General features: G+C 32.6%; 1 protein-coding gene across 1 annotated transcript in view; it reads left to right on the top strand.

The window, feature by feature from the left end:
* The window catches only part of LOC133336122 (protein doublesex-like), a 141231-nt gene that overhangs the window by 110485 nt on the left and 14286 nt on the right, over positions 1-16460 (top strand). Inside the window, exons 2-3 of the mRNA XM_061544419.1 lie at positions 14076-14207; positions 14404-14553. Of these exons, the coding sequence (XP_061400403.1) occupies positions 14076-14207; positions 14404-14553 (282 nt within the window). The remainder of the gene's footprint in view (positions 1-14075; positions 14208-14403; positions 14554-16460) is intronic.

Genomic DNA, 16460 nt, shown 5'->3' with positions numbered 1-16460 from the left:
AGATTAGAATTCTATATAGAAGAATATAGTTCGTGACTTTCCGATTATTTTTTGACATTCTCATATAAAGGTCCTGCCCATTTTGGATACTCTTAGAATCCTAATAGCATTTTTCGACGAATGTAAAAGAAAATTTGCATTTCTGCGAAGGCAATTGTTTATGTTCAATCCTGGACCCTCAAACAATTCCGCTGTTTTTTTTTTTTTTTTTTTTTTTTGCTATTTTCAGGAGTTTTAGATGAATTTTCGAACCTAAGTGTCTGTCATTTTGAGGTTCTCGAAGAATAAAAGCTAGTCGCTGAACAGTTGAATGATTTTGACATCATCTCCACATGAATGTCCCGCCTAATTTTTGCTATGTTGATCTATTTCAGGTTCGCAAAGGTGGAAGGCCTTCTCGTACAAAATATCTAATTTAAGTCCATGTTTTAACATATAACTATCTTATGCGTCCCGATATTCTGTAGCATTTCGATTTCCCTTCGTGCAGAAAATTTACAATACTGATCAATACTGCAACGTGCCACCCATGTAAAGGTCACAGCTTATTTCAAGGTCCAAATTTTCTAATCGAAGTAGATTCTCTCTCGAAAAAATATAGGTGAATATTTGGACATAGTTGCATCTGCACTTAAGTTATTTTCAAGGTCCATGTCGAATTTTTTAAATAGACATGGATGCGATTTTGCATTTGGAGCTTTAAGAGCCGAAAATAATTTCTCGTATAGAATTTTATGTATAGCCCCATATTTTAAATACATCTGTTTAATATTTATTAAAATGTTTTAAGGTAATGTGTATTTAAAAAACTACATTGCTGCAAACTTATTGCAACAACCTACTATGTTTTTGAACCCCGGGATTTTTATTTGGTTTTCTCCGTAATATTAAAGTGCACAAAAAACCGGGCATACCAGACTTGATGAACAATGCCCCTGCATTTCGGCCTTCCGTCTTTAGAAGACCTGTATATGAAATTTGTAATCCTTCAGAAAGTCGTCTGCCTATAGAATAACTACTGAAATGATAGGAATTCCTTCAACTAAAAGTATATGGAAGTTGTTTCTTTCATGGAACGTTAATTTTAATACTTGCTTTCCCTAGTTAACCTATAGAACGTAATCTATAGAATATTTTTATTCTTTCTGTAAAAAGTGGGGAAGGAGCAGTTTCTCATTCAGCGCGTCGGGCTACCACAATATATTTATCTTGGACGACAAATGCCTCCCGAATGCTTACAATAATTGCATTTATATCATCGGCACTTTGTATTATTATAATGTATTTTTTTTTCTTTCCTCAATTCAATTTGCAATTTTTGCAACAACAACAATTTGAAATACCACCATCGAACGTGTTTTCCTTTCTGGGTTGTCAAATAAATCAAACGATCAACTAAGTAAATTATTTGATCAAACTAAATGATTGTGAGTCGAGATGCCGCCGCATACAAATAAGAATTAGTTATGCAATCTCTGCGTATGTGTGTGGCTTGTCCGTCGGTCCAAATGTCTGTCATTCAAATCACATGCCTTAGTGACAGTATCCACACGCTGTCTGCAAATAAAACTCATAAATCTTTCGACCACAGGCACAGACGAAGGGAGCCACCAACGATAAATGAACGATCATCACTGGTAGAGAATGTGCGGCAATTTGTTGTAATTACAATGACCACTAATTGTGGGCAATCTCCTTCTAAATCGACACGTATCTAACAAAAAAATTAAACCAAACAATTGGAAGATGAAGAAGAAAGCAAATTTGGTTTCCTGTCAAACATTAAATGGTCGTCAAATTTATGGTCATTTTGTCAAAGAGTAGGCATTTGAGAGAAATCGAATAACTGTAGCCTACAATGAGAATAACTAAAGAGGTTTAAGAAAACAGATAGAGATAGAGAAAAACATCGATACATTTTGACTTACTCTCTATGTACCATACGAATGAATAAACGAATTTTTAAAAGGGATAAAACACTAAAGAAACATAAAGGTTTCTAAATGAATACAAAATATTTTTAGATTTGATTTTCTTATCATTTTCTCACTCAATTATTTATTTTCAGTATTTTGTGGAATTCAGTCAGCCTTATGGCTAATGAATGAGGTTATATACACTTTGCTATGGCTAATGTCTGCTTTGGACTAAGCCCGTCTTAGATAATTTGAAGTCGTTTTACAAATAAACATTCATTTGGCTGGTGCGCCGATAACTCTCTAAAGAGGGAATCGATTTCTTTCAAACTTTGCATGTCGTAATATTACTTTTTCGGCAGTATTACAGTTTTTCTTTGACAATGGCCAAGCGGCTAAAATTGTGAATGGTGCTTATGGTTCGGATACTGTAACAGCCAATTATGTGCAATTTTGGTCTCGTAGATTCCATTCAGAAATTTTTTAATTAAAGATGAACCTCGCACAGGTAGGTAGGTCGGTCGTCGAAAATGTCGATGAAATCATAAAAATGATCGAAAAATAAATCCATTACCTTTACATGAACTATAGGACTTCATTTAACATGCTTCGGAATGCCAAATATGCACCATTTTGTTGTAAGATTTGTTGCCATTTTTAAGGTAAGTTCATATTGCCTCTTTCATAGAAGTCCTGTTCTCTATTTGCCAAAAACTCTTGTAGTCGATTTTCACAATTCTCCCAAGATACCAATTTTTCATCATTAAAAAAATTTTGCAATGCAAGAAAAATATGATAATTGCTTTGTGCCGAGTCCGCACTTAAAATTTCCCAACCAAACTCCCGATGTTTCTGGCGAGTCACTGTAGATGTATATGGCCTAGTGTTGGAAGACGACACCTCTGCTGTTGGCCAATTCTGGTAAATTGCTATCTTCAAACGGTTCTGTTGTTGACAGTAAAGATCTGAACAACTCATAATAAATTCCAGTCCCACCAAATGCACAGCAAAACCTTCCTAACCATTAGTCATGGTTAGGCCACCGTTTGAGGTGCTTCACATCAAGCTCCTGTTTGAATCCAGCATTTTGTAAATGGTTTAAAACAGTTTTATGGTCGATTTATAGCACAAGGGCGATGTTACGACCGCTAACATACCGGTCAACTTCGATCATTTCTCCGATTTTATCGACATTTTCGTTTGTCATTTTCCCCAACTTAATATTTTATAAATATTCAGCCCCATCGGATGTTTTAAGCCTATTGCAGAAAATTTTTAATACAGGTCCATGTGTGAATTATTTTGTTTGCAAAAATTATTAATTGGGGATAAAATAAAATGGCATCGAAGGAACTCATAGGTCAATTCACCTTTGGAAACGCTTATATAGTTTGTAAATCATATCAGAAAATTAAGCTGGTTTTTTTTTCACCAAGCCATTACTTAAAGCTTCTAAATTGGAAAAATTCATTGGATTTATAATAAATATAAATATAATATATATAAATTGATTATAATGTAATTAGTTTCATATTATTATTAATGTATATCATCTTCTATATATATAAAAGTGTTGCGTTATAAGTGACTGACTGATCATCAACGCCCAGACGAAACGGCTAAAGCTAGAAGCTTGAAATTTGGCATGTAGGTGGGGTTTGGTGGGTAGGCGTGTGATAAGGCGGGGTTTTTGGAAATTCGTACTAAAAGGTACTAAAAAGTACTAAAAACTGTATTACGCGGGAACGGTTAGATGTAGAACTTTGAAATTTGGCACGTAGCTTTGTCTATGGCGAGCGGACTAGAATTTGTGAAAAAAATTTGGAATTTAGTACTTAGATGTACTAAAAAGTACTAAATATTGTATTTGAATGGAATTGGTGAAGATTCATAACTGAAACTTGGTATGGAGCTTAAGCCATTACAAAAAGAATACTGTGCAAAAATATTTTTTGGACATTAGTACTAAAAGGTGCTAAAAAGTACTAAAACTGTATTACTCCGGAACGGTTGTAAGTAGAACTCTGAAATTTGGTATGCAGCTTTGTCAGTGATTAGCAAATCAGAATTTGTGAACAAGTTATGGAAATTAGTACTAAAGGTACTAAAATGTACTAAATATTATACTACGATGGAAAATGTAGAGATAGATGTCTGAAATTTGGTATGTAGCTCAAGTCATTTAAAATAAAATGATGTACAAAAAATATTTTTTGGAAATTAGAACAAATATGGTACTAAATAGTACTAAAAACTGTATTACGCCAGAACGGTTGGAACTACAACTCTAAAATTTGGTATGCAGCTTTGTCATTTATAAACAAATCAGAATGTGTGAACAAATGTTGCAAATTAGTACTAAATATTATACTACGATGAAACAGGTAGGGATAGATATCTGAAATTTGGTATGCAACTTAAGCTATTACAAGTAGAATGATGGGCAAACATATTTTTTTTTTTTAATTAGTACTAGAATATATTAAAAAGTTCTGAAATTTCACATATAGCTTTAACTATTACAAATAGAATACTATGTCATTTTTTTTTTTTTTTTGAATTTAGCACTAAAGTTGCGATAAAAAGTACTAAATATGTAAATACAATGTAACTGGAAGAAATAGAAATCTGTAATTTTGTATGTAGCTTACTCTAAGCATAACTTTTTGGAATTAGTACTAAATACTGTAGTATAATGGAACCGGTAGGAATAGAAATCTGAAACACGGCACATAGATTTAATTATTACAAATACTATGCTATATATTAATATATTTTTGAAATTTGTACTAAAATGGTACAAAATATTAACTTATAATGGAAAAGTCATAGATTGCGATCTGAAATTTAGTATGTAGCTTAACTATTACAAATAGACCGATATGCACAAAATTGTACTAAATATTGTACCATAGTGAATGGTAAAAAATATAAATGTAAATTTAGAGTACAAAAATGTCCAACTATAATTAACAGGCTTGGTTTATTGAAAATTCGTACTAAATGGCATCATTAATACAAAATATTGCACAGTATGGGAACATTTTTTGTATATTATAAACAAATAGAATACGAATCGAATACAAGTACTAAATATTGTATACGGTAGAATGGATGAAGACAATAACAATTTATACATAAAAATTTTGCATTAATAACTTCTAAAATGTACTAAAAAGTACAACACATTGTATACGGCGGTACGGGTGGATATAAAAACAATGCTTTTGGCAATATTGTTTGACATTTGTACTTAAAGTACTAAATATTTTATACGACAGAACGAGTAGAGGTAGAGTCCTGAAATTTTGTATGTATATTTTGTTTAAACAAATTAAAAAAAGTATTTTTTTTTAATTTTTAGTAAAAAGTACTAAATAGAAAATGTTAGAGAAAGATATCCGAATTTTAGTATTACTCTTTGACTATGGTAAATAAAATGTTTAATGGAAATATATACGGTTATATGAAATATAGTTTCGAATCCCACATGAATCTATACTACAGCGAATGATTATGTGAATTTTGGTTAAAATTTCTAGTGTAGTGAAAAACAGGCGAGACTTCAAATACAAATAAGTGAAACTATGCAATAAGCCGCTGAACATCACAAGTACTAAAGTGTAGTCAATTTTAAATGCTAAAGTTCCAAATTTTCTAAAATAACAATACTGATATTTCCAACCACATTGGATCGATCTTTTGATGTAATGAATAATGGGCTGGATCAATACGTAACGCACCAGAAATACTAAATTTCTGCAATTTTAATGAAAATCTTCACTATAAAGGCAGGTCTCTGAATAAAAAATGATGCGCTGTGCAAAATTGTAATTTGTACTATAAGGGTACTACTATCAGTACTAAAACGAACTAGATATTTTACCATTAGTATTAAATTACCGGAAGGAACAAAAAAGGTTAACACAGTATTATAGAACTTTTTACATCAGTCCATCGGGACGATCGAGAAAATAGTAAACTTACAGAACTTGTACTCGATTTAGTAGGATAGAAGCATTAACGTTTCTGTACGAAAGAAATACGGAGTAAGATCTGAGATTAAAACAAACATATTAAGATATAAAACCTATAATAAAAATGTTTCAAATTTGTACTTAATCCAAAAGTATATTGCGTAGCTAAAATAATGTTTATTTATTTAACTATAAAAAGTTTCGCTAACAACGTAGCGGGCCTATGCTAGTATGATATAATTGAGTATCTGTTATTGGGTCATTAAATTTTTATTAAAATTAATAATATAAATCTAATTACATTATAAAAAAATATATAAATTTCTATATGGAAAAACATCTTTCAACGAAACTCCACCTTTTTCAAATTCTCTTTAAACCATCATTTAATAACCCAATAACATATTTCTTCAACCGAACCGAACCATGTCCTCTTTTTTATATTTTTTGTATCTACCAACACCATAACGAATAGAAAACAATGTAAAATTGAGCAATTACAATCGCTAATGGAGGCATTAGTCCAGGGTAAGCCCAAAGAAAATGGTTTTAAATTTCACCATACAACAAACTAACCTCACACATACATATGTAAGCTGTGGTGTGACAAAGATAAAACATCATCAACATTACAAGAGAAAAGAGAGCACACGAACAAATGTTAGTTCGACAAATGTTTGCTTTAGCCATGTAATGACGCGCGCATAACGGAAATAGCCGGAAATGAAAGCCTATAAGTGGTTTTAATAGCGAAACAAAAAAAAACAACAACAAATATACAAATTCCAACACCAAATAATCATGTTTGGACACGCTTAGGAATTTTGCATGGGAATTCTAGTATGTATTTCCAGCGTAAGATACAAACAAACCAGATAAGAGACGATGTTTATTTTGGTTGCTTACATAGTTTTCTCCCATGTAAAGAGGAGGGTGGTTTACATGCATTCACATACAATGCCTAGTTGTTAGACAGAAATACCTTTTTTACATTGCATAGGTTGGGCGGGGCTTGATTTGAAACCTTTTCTTTTTGTTTGTATTCACATTTTTAAAGGTTGCAATAATTTGTAATACGCTTGAACATGATCTACATGCCCCATTGTCATTTATGAATCTTATAGAGGTTATTGTTGTAGGAACTTCGTGGGTGATCAGAGAAGGGGTGTTGTTGGAAGAAGCCCAAAATCAATGGTTGTTAATTTGTTACATTATCTCATGGCTTAATGTGTCTAGTGTTACGACACTTTGTTAATGATTTAAAAAAAACCTTCACAGCTACAATGGCATGACATTACTCTAAAAAACTGCTCAATGCGGGAAAAATAAATGTTATGTGTTTTAACTATTTGGAATATTTTTTGGTGTCCAATTCCCAGAGTATTTAAAAGGTTGTTTTGGTCATCTTCAGTTTCTCGTTTGAAGCAGTTGATAAAGTCATAGGGATGATGATTAAGTCATAGCGATTGGGATGTCAATGTCACCATAACTCCAAATGTCGATCAATTGCCATTAAATTGCATTAAAACTTCCCAACCAATCTCTCAAAGTATCTGGCGAGTCACTGTAAATGTGTGTGGCCTAGCGTTGTCCTAGTGGAACACAACACCTCCGTTGGCCAATTCTGGCCGTTTCTGATCTATTGTAAAAGGTTTAAAACAGTTTTATGGTAGATTTTTAGCTCCTGGGCGATATTACGACTGCTAACATTCCGTTCAACTTCGATCATTTCTCCGATTTTATCGGCATTTTGGACGACGTATGCGTGGTGCATCCTTAACATTAAAAATTCCTGAACGGAATTTACGAAACCAACATTGCACATAAAGTTACAATATCGGAACCATAAACACCATTCACAAAAACTGTAAAATGTACCGAATATTCTCTTCAATTTTTAACACCCTGTAACTCACAACTGAATGCACCAAACAAAAAACAGCAAAATAATTTGTTTACTGCGAATTGTCACCCTTCTAACGAGCATAAATAAATGGTTTGATCGATAATTTACGATAAATCTATCAGTACTGCCATATGCCATAAAAATAATGGATTTATTTTTCTCCGACCTAATAAATAAATTGGAACAATTTGAGTTTAGGGGCTCATCTCGGATTTTTCTGATTTTTCTAATTCCCAAGATATGGACCTCTGAAGTTCCGAAATTACTATGCTCATAACTTCATTTTTTGTGAATCGATGATGGAAATATTGGCGGATATTTGGAAAAACATGTTTATTTAAAAGAAAATTTCGATTGCATAGCCGAATTTTCCATCCGTCCATAGGAGGAAGTCTTAAGCCGTAAAACATATACCTTATATAATGCGAAAAATAATACCTGTAAGTCCATGGACCTTCACAAATTATTATCAAATATAATATTTATTCCACACCATAAGCTTTTCTGAAACAGCATCGCTGTTCAATGGGTTAATGTAATTTAATATGGCAAAATAAAATAACGAAATTGTATTGCATATGAAATGGTGAAATATTTTATATACGCACACACACATAATACATTTAAACTGTATGCTCGCCTCTTTGCTACATGCATCCAGTCATATGCAGTTAACTTCAATTTCTCCTTCATTATTACAACAACAGCCAAATGCATGGTCGGCTGAATGGTTGACTATCTGATAATTCTCTATTGTCTGTCTCTTTTGATTATTTCCCCACATGTTTAGAGCAAAAAAAAACAACAACATTATGCTGTTGTCCATATTGTGAGAGCGTTGCTGTGCGAACACATGTTGTTGTCGTCGTCGGCAACATAAAAGGTGGAGACAACGAAGCCAAAGCAATGCCAAACACACACACATACACAAATTCTAACCAATAACCGACTGTGGTGCCATAACATTGGCTCCGCCTCTTTGGCGGTCAAACATAAAGAGATAGCAAGGTAGAGAGAGCGAGCTAGCGAGTGAGCGAGAGACTAACAATGACAGTCATGTTGCCATCATTTGTGTGTGTGTGTGTTCGTGTATGCATGTAGTTGATTATGGTAAATGCAAGCAAATGTGGATGTGTGTATATAACGCAACAGTAAATACATAATGTAGTTGTTTCGTTTTTATTGTTGTTGTTGTTGTTTTGTAAAGTTACGACAACAGTGCACGGCAATACAATTAGAAATGTGAAATAGTCAAATGCTGTTTTGCTGCTGTTATACACATAATATTGTGAAAATACATAAAACGAAGAGCTCATTACTGAGACTATGCGGTATGCAATAACCATAAATTATACGTACATCAATAACCGTGACACATTTGTACCCATATACATTTAGCGCTTTAATTCATTATGAAAATGGGAGTATCAATGTTTTTTTGTATAAATTAGTCAATGGGGTTCTAAAGAAGTTGTAAGTAGTCAAAATAATGAATGGTTATTCATTTTGTGGTTTCAAAATTAAACACATATATGATTTTTATTTATTTGAATTTTGCATTGGAAAAACTAAATTAAAATTTTTCGTGATATATCTTTTTTATTCTAAAGTTTGAACCTTGACATTATGTGTGAAACACTAAATTGTCGACCACTTATTGACATATATTGGTCGGTATCTCAGCCATAACATGAGGAATGTTTATAGAAGAGAACTTACACTGGCAGGAATTGTCTCTTGTAATAAACCCATATTCATTGCAGACCGTCTTGGCATCGTCTTGTTAAAATCACATATTTTCCAAGTCGTATTTTTCAGTAGCATTGCCTGCGGCGGTTATCATATGACAATACGCTCTGACGGTGGCAGTCGTTCCATTGTCGTTTTCCATTAGTTTTTCGGCATATGGCTGTATATACTGCATACGTAGATTATTCGTAAATTATCGATCAAACTATTTCAGATTTATGCTCGTTAGAAGGGAGGCAATTCGCAGTAAAAAAATATTTTGCTGTTTTTTGTTTGGTGCATTCAGTTGTGAGTTACAATGTGTTAAAAATGGAAGTGAACTAAAAGAAAATTCGGCACATTTTACAGTTTTACTTTGACAAATGCGAAAATACATGCCAAGTTGCTAAAATTGTGAATGGTATTTATTTATGTGCAATTTTGGTTTCATAGATTCTGTTTAGGAACTTTTTGATGTTAAAGATGCACCTCGAAAATGTCGATAAAATCAGAAAAATGATCGAATTTTACAGGCATATTAGCAGTCGTAACATCGCTCAGGAGCTTAAAATCGATCATAAAACTGTTTTAAACCTTTTACAATTGACCAGAAACCGCCAGAATTGGCCAACAGGAGAGGTGTCGTGTTCCATCAGGACAACGCTAGACTACACACATCTACAGTGACACGCCAGAAACTTCGGCGGCCCAAATCGCCCAAATTTGGCCCAAATCGAACATTCCGAAGCATGTTAAATGAAAAATAATGTATGTCTTGTTCCCCAACCTAATATTTCAAGCATTTTCATGATATGGCGGTAGTCCACATTGGACGCATTGTCCACATTACCCGAAGTTACACTAAGTTTTGAAAATGTTTATGCCTTGTGAGATAGTAAATATATCCATTTTTATCAGTGTCAGACTTTTAACTAGAAATTACAAATGGTTGTAAAACTTAGTTTGACAGATATTGAATTGCAGTCCCTGATAGGCTGGTAGACAATGACACCACGAAATGTCTAATTGTCTGACTGTTTTATCCACTAAGGAAACGGAACTCTAAAATAAAAAATAAAAATATGAAAATACGGAACCATATTTCTGCAGAAATATTTTTCATCCTCCATGAGCCAGGAAATCCAAACTACAACTTCCGCGGTTGAAAATGAGGTGGAATATATAAACAAAAATAATGTGAACCTAGCAATTTAGGCGGACTTTATATTCCATTTTCAATATCAAATATTCTAAAAGTAGTAACAATCGAAGCTCTATTTTAAATATTTTTATATTTTTGTGTTTTTAACAGACGGACATAATTAATTATAAAATAATATAAATATCATTTTTGCCAAAATCTACTACTACGCCGTCATCATATTCCAACACATGATGTATCAACACTTTCAATATAATAAAAAGATTAAAACGATTTTTTCTTATACCCAGAGTCAAAATCACCAACAATCGTGAACGGGCTCAAAGTCAATAATTATTTTTTAAAACTAAGTACAAAAATCATTGATGACAAAATAAACAATACTGTCCATATTTTTTTTTTTATTTTGATATAGGGGAAAGGGGACAACTTTGAACACTTTTTGCTTTCAAGCCCCATAAAATTTTATAATTTTTAGTTTTTTTAGCAAGATTGCCATATAAAAAGGTTGGTTGCGGATCGGAAAAAATTTAAACAGAGATTTTATGAGCGCTTTTCAAAGGCCAGTAAATTTCTATTTATTATTATTTTTTTTTTTTTTTTTTTTTTTTTACACCAACAACAACGGCAACATCGCAACAATTTCAATGTAATTTAAACATTTAATGTAGAATTATTTAATTTCTTGTTGTTCATTGTCTCATCTAACGTTTGTTCATTCGGTTGGCTGGTTTGTTGGTTGGTTGGTTGGTTGGGAAATCTGACTCGAATTTCATTTTGTTGGTTTAAACGAGGGTGTTGTATGGTGTATACCCTACATGAGGTAGTAATCGAGGGGGTCTTGTATGGGGTATGCCCTACATGAGGCAGTAATCGAGAATACATTTTTATAAAAAATTCAATCATAGGTAAACATATATTTGTATTTATTTTACAAAACGTGTCATAATGCCACAGTCGAATATGCCTAGCCCTTTGGCCCTTTTTTAATTTGTTTTCTTTGTGGTTGTGCAATTTGTGTTCTGTGTTTGTAATTTGTTTGTTGTTGTTTATTGTTCGTAATGACTATTTTGTATGTCTTCTTTCAGGGTTGTTGTTGTTGTTTAAAGGCAACTTGGGGAAAGGGCAAAACCCCATGACAATACAATAACATATTGTATATATAATTATGTATAATGGAATTAAGCTGTGTGTGTGTATGTATATATAAATACATTTGTGTACAGCAGAATTTTCACATTAGTAAATTAATATGTATATGTGTGTGCGAGTGATTTCGATGTTAGGGGTTAGATTTTCATTTGTTTGATTATGAACTATTGCTGTTTAGTAAAAGTTGTAATTTCTTCGACCAACTAACAACAATAATACAACCCTGAAATTAAGTCGATTTATGTATGTAAATACATGATTATATACATGGTATTTATTGAGGATTTAATATATCATCGACAACATATCGTGTCAACATAGATAACATATCGTGTCAACATGTGGCTACAAATTATTTTTATTTTTTTTTTCTGTAGACAGCACTACTGATTGTCGATTATATATAGAAGACACTAATCTACAGGCAGAAGACCACCAGTAGTTATTCCATAAATAGGCTGCCTTCAGTAAGACTTCTATATAAAGTATTTTAAGAATTGTTATATTAAAGAATAAAATTATTCTATTAAAAATTAATCGATTTTCTGTATATAGAATTGTTGCAATAGTTTTTTTTTTTACAAATACATCTTGTGCAAATGTACGACTTTCAATATGGGTTCTATAGATGGAAGTCTTTTTATAGTTACATCTGTAGTAGGTCTTATATAGATATAGGATCGTAGAATGTACCGGTCTACTATATAAAGATGAACTTAAACCGAATCCATACTGATACACGAAATTCAATAAATTTAAGACCATCTAAATGTCTTATAATGGATAGAATACCATCTACAGGTCTTCTAAAAAAATAAATAAAAGTAAAATAAAAGTAAAATCTGCTATAGGTCTTCCATTGGCAGATGACCTTCATTTTAAGTATTCTCGAAACCTTAGATTTATTTTCCATTTATTGTGGAGAACCTAAAATTCTCAAAGGAGATAATAGACCACCCTTCGCTAAAATTTCATCATAGGGGTCCATATTTTGATGTAGTCAGCAAACAAAGGCCTTGGCCTATTTGTATTCTACACTACTATGTTGTAAGGGTGTTATAGCTTTGTATAACTCCATGAGTTTATTTCGCCGCGAAATATTAGTCCTAGATCCACTTTTAGTTTACCGATCGTCACTAGACTCAACTAGCTGGATCGATCTAGACATGTGTGTTCGTCTTTCTATTATATTATGCTAGGAAAAAGGAAATCCATAATTTTGTTGAACTATAGAATTTATTTAACATGCTTCGGAGTGTCTGATTTGTCCGAAATAAGCACCGTTTTATTATATGATTTGTTGGCATTCTAAATGTAACTTCCAAATGCCTCTCTCATAGAAGTCCTTCTCTCTATTTGCAAAAAAACTCTAGTAGTCGATTTTCACAATCCACCTTAGATAGCAATTTTTATATGGCGGATGCATTAAGACCCGTAGTTTGTGGCGAGTCACTCCTGTTGGCCAATTCTGACCGTTTCTAGTCAATTGCTATCTTCAAACGGTCGAGTAGTTGGCAGTAGAAATCAGAATTTAGCGTTTGGCCATATGGAAGAAACTCATAATAAATAATCCCCTCCAAGTCCCACCTAATGCATAGCAGAACCTGCTGGCAAATGGTCCTGGTTTAGCCACCGTTTCAGCACAGTTTTATTCGTATCTGATCCATTTCTCATCTCCAGTCACCATCCTTTTAAAAAATGGGTCTATCTCATTCCCTTTGGCCAAGGCTTCGCAGTTGGAAATTCGATCCATCCTATTTTTTCTATTAATTGGTATGGCACTCAAACATCGAGCTTCTTTTTGAATCCAGCTTTGTGTAAGTGGTTTAAAACAGTTTTATGTGCGATTTTTAGCCAATGGGCGATGTTACGATCATTTCTCCGGATTTATCGACATGTTCGACGACCGGCCTAATGGATTTCTTTTTCACCAACCTAATATATTACCCTTAAAAATACTCATTTACTGGAAACGTATTGGGCTTATTTTTGGTATATATAGGACTATTGGAGGTTCCATAGTCCCAATAAAATTATAACTTATATATTTACGAAGCCTTTGACGTTTTGGGCAACATAACTTCGAAAGTAGTCCATGGTTTTGTAGCTGTGAATTTAACCGAATTTATTATTATAATTTATTAATTCATAACGACGGATATAATATTTCCTAATGATAAAATTTTCTTCACATACTAAAGTCATTCTCCCACTCTTCTCCCCTTTCATTTCAGATCTAATATTAGATTATTGCCAAAAATTAATAGAAAAATTTGGTTACCCGTGGGAGATGATGCCACTCATGTATGTGATACTAAAAGATGCCGGCGTTGACATCGATGAGGCTTCAAAGCGCATTGAAGAGGGTAAGTAACAGTGCAAACAAATAACAAACGGCAAGACGAAACGAATCCTTAACCAATATCAGTGTTTTCTGTAAAAAAAAAGAAAATAAAATACAAAAAAATAAGGATACCCAACCAACCAAATAACTCCGAAATTTTGTATTTTTTGTATCGATCAAAGTTCCAAGGACATAAAAAACTAACAATTTTCTTACAGCCATACAATTGTTTAAGCAATACGACAGTCTGATAAGCATTTACGATGGTCACGAATGGCGTAGTAAAGCAAGTCTGAAACGTAAGGCGGAAAATGATGCCAGATCTGTGGCGGAATGTGATGAGACAACCAAACGTATGAGAATAGAGGGTAAGCTGTGGTTAAATTTCTCCCAAAGCCAATTGTTTTTTTTTTCTCTTGCTCACATAAGGAATTTGATATTGAACAAGGATTTGAAACAGAAAACACTGTATTTGTTACGACTTAAAGAAATGGCAATAATTTATTTCGTCATAACTATTTTTGTGTGTATGTGTATATGTGTGCGTTTGTGTGAATATGTGTCATAATTGCAATTTCTTTCTACGATTTTATTCTAGGACAACATGTTGTCAATGAGTACTCACGTCAACACAATTTAAATATTTATGACGGCTGTGAGTTGTTACGTTGCGCCACAAGGCAATGTGGTTGATAAGTAATTACTTCACACAGGCCGGCATATTTCAATTGAAATTTTAAGAAGAAGAAAAAAAAAATGAGAAATCTGCTTGCAAATAAAGTAGTAGTTCGTTGATGTTTTCCCTTTTTTGTTGTACAAATTATGATATATATATAAATAAATTAAATTAAATCTTTAAAAAATATTTAAATCATTACCATATGACTGAATCGAACAATTAACGAAACAGTAAAACAAAAACAAAGGTGCTTAAAGTTATCGTTGTGTAATGAATAGAAGAATAAAAAAAAACATAAAAATAATATTTAACGAGCTTAACAAAAAAAAAAAACAAACAGATCTTCAAAACCTTTCTAAAGACAAGCAAAACAATAAAGTAACCTTAACAAAAAAAAAATAATTAAAATACTCAACAAAACATAAAAAATAAACAACAATCAACTTACCAAACGTTCCAAGGATCATCAATCAACATACTCGATTTTTGGACAATAAATCAGGAGGAGGATCCAGAAAAATATTTTTCAACAATCAACTATGTCAAGGAAAAAGGAAAACAAGCTGTGGGAAATAACCAAATATTTATAGAATGTCGTAATTTTCATAAGTGAAGTGTGGAATTGAAAATCACACACAAATTTACTGGGAATGTAAAACAATATGAAAAAAAATAATTTGTTATAAAATAAACTTAAAGAAAATGCCGGCAATAAGGTCGACCTAAAATGATGGTCTTCGATAATTTACAAAGCTACAAATACATCTGTTTTTGAGCAATGGGAAGCGGATAATTTTCCAGGGGATTCATAATGTAATTCGCAAAAAATACCTAAAGCTGGACACCAACTAAGGCATTGAAAATCACCAAAGAGAATTTTTTGTGCGAATATCCAGTTGTAATTCATAAAAAATAGTAGATGGTAATAGTAATAAAATAGACATTTACCCTGATATTTATATGCATCATCTTATACGAGAGATTTATGATTTTTTAAATCCGTTCATATTACAATTACTTAAAAATAACCATTATTGGGGCTATTCTAATAAGGAAGCCAATATTGATTTATTTTGGGCAGAATTGTGAACGGTGTAAGATACCAATACTGATAATTTTTGGTAAGGATATTGTCTACCCAAAGAGAATCAAAAATATCAAATAAGAATCATTTCGGTTATAAAACGTATTTAAACTCTCCTAAATACCGACATTTTGGAGGTACCGTTATGGAGTGAATAACCTAAAAATATGGACACTCAATGAGATCCGAATTAAATTGTAAAATGTGCCCAAAATCTTCAAAATACCAAAAATATAGGGGTATCGTTATATGGGAGACACCCTAAAAAGTGAGCTCCAAAATACCCAATATGTGTGCTACCTTAAAAAGTGGACCACTTTCAATACCAAACATCCGAATCAAGAATATCTGAATCTGAATAAAGAATATACATAAAAACCAGTCGGACGGGCCGACCATACGATACCCTACACAATTAACACGGAACTCTAACTTTCTGATGTTTATTCCGAGCCTGGACAATATTTCTGATATTTGCACCCTCTTGCCGATTAGAGGTCAACAGCACCTCT

Source organism: Musca vetustissima, unplaced genomic scaffold (assembly GCF_032173495.1).
Source record: "Musca vetustissima isolate MV318-11 ecotype Yass unplaced genomic scaffold, APGP_CSIRO_Mvet_v1 utg744, whole genome shotgun sequence".
Lineage (NCBI taxonomy): Eukaryota > Metazoa > Arthropoda > Insecta > Diptera > Muscidae > Musca > Musca vetustissima.
This window is presented reverse-complemented; position numbering and strand designations above follow the sequence as displayed.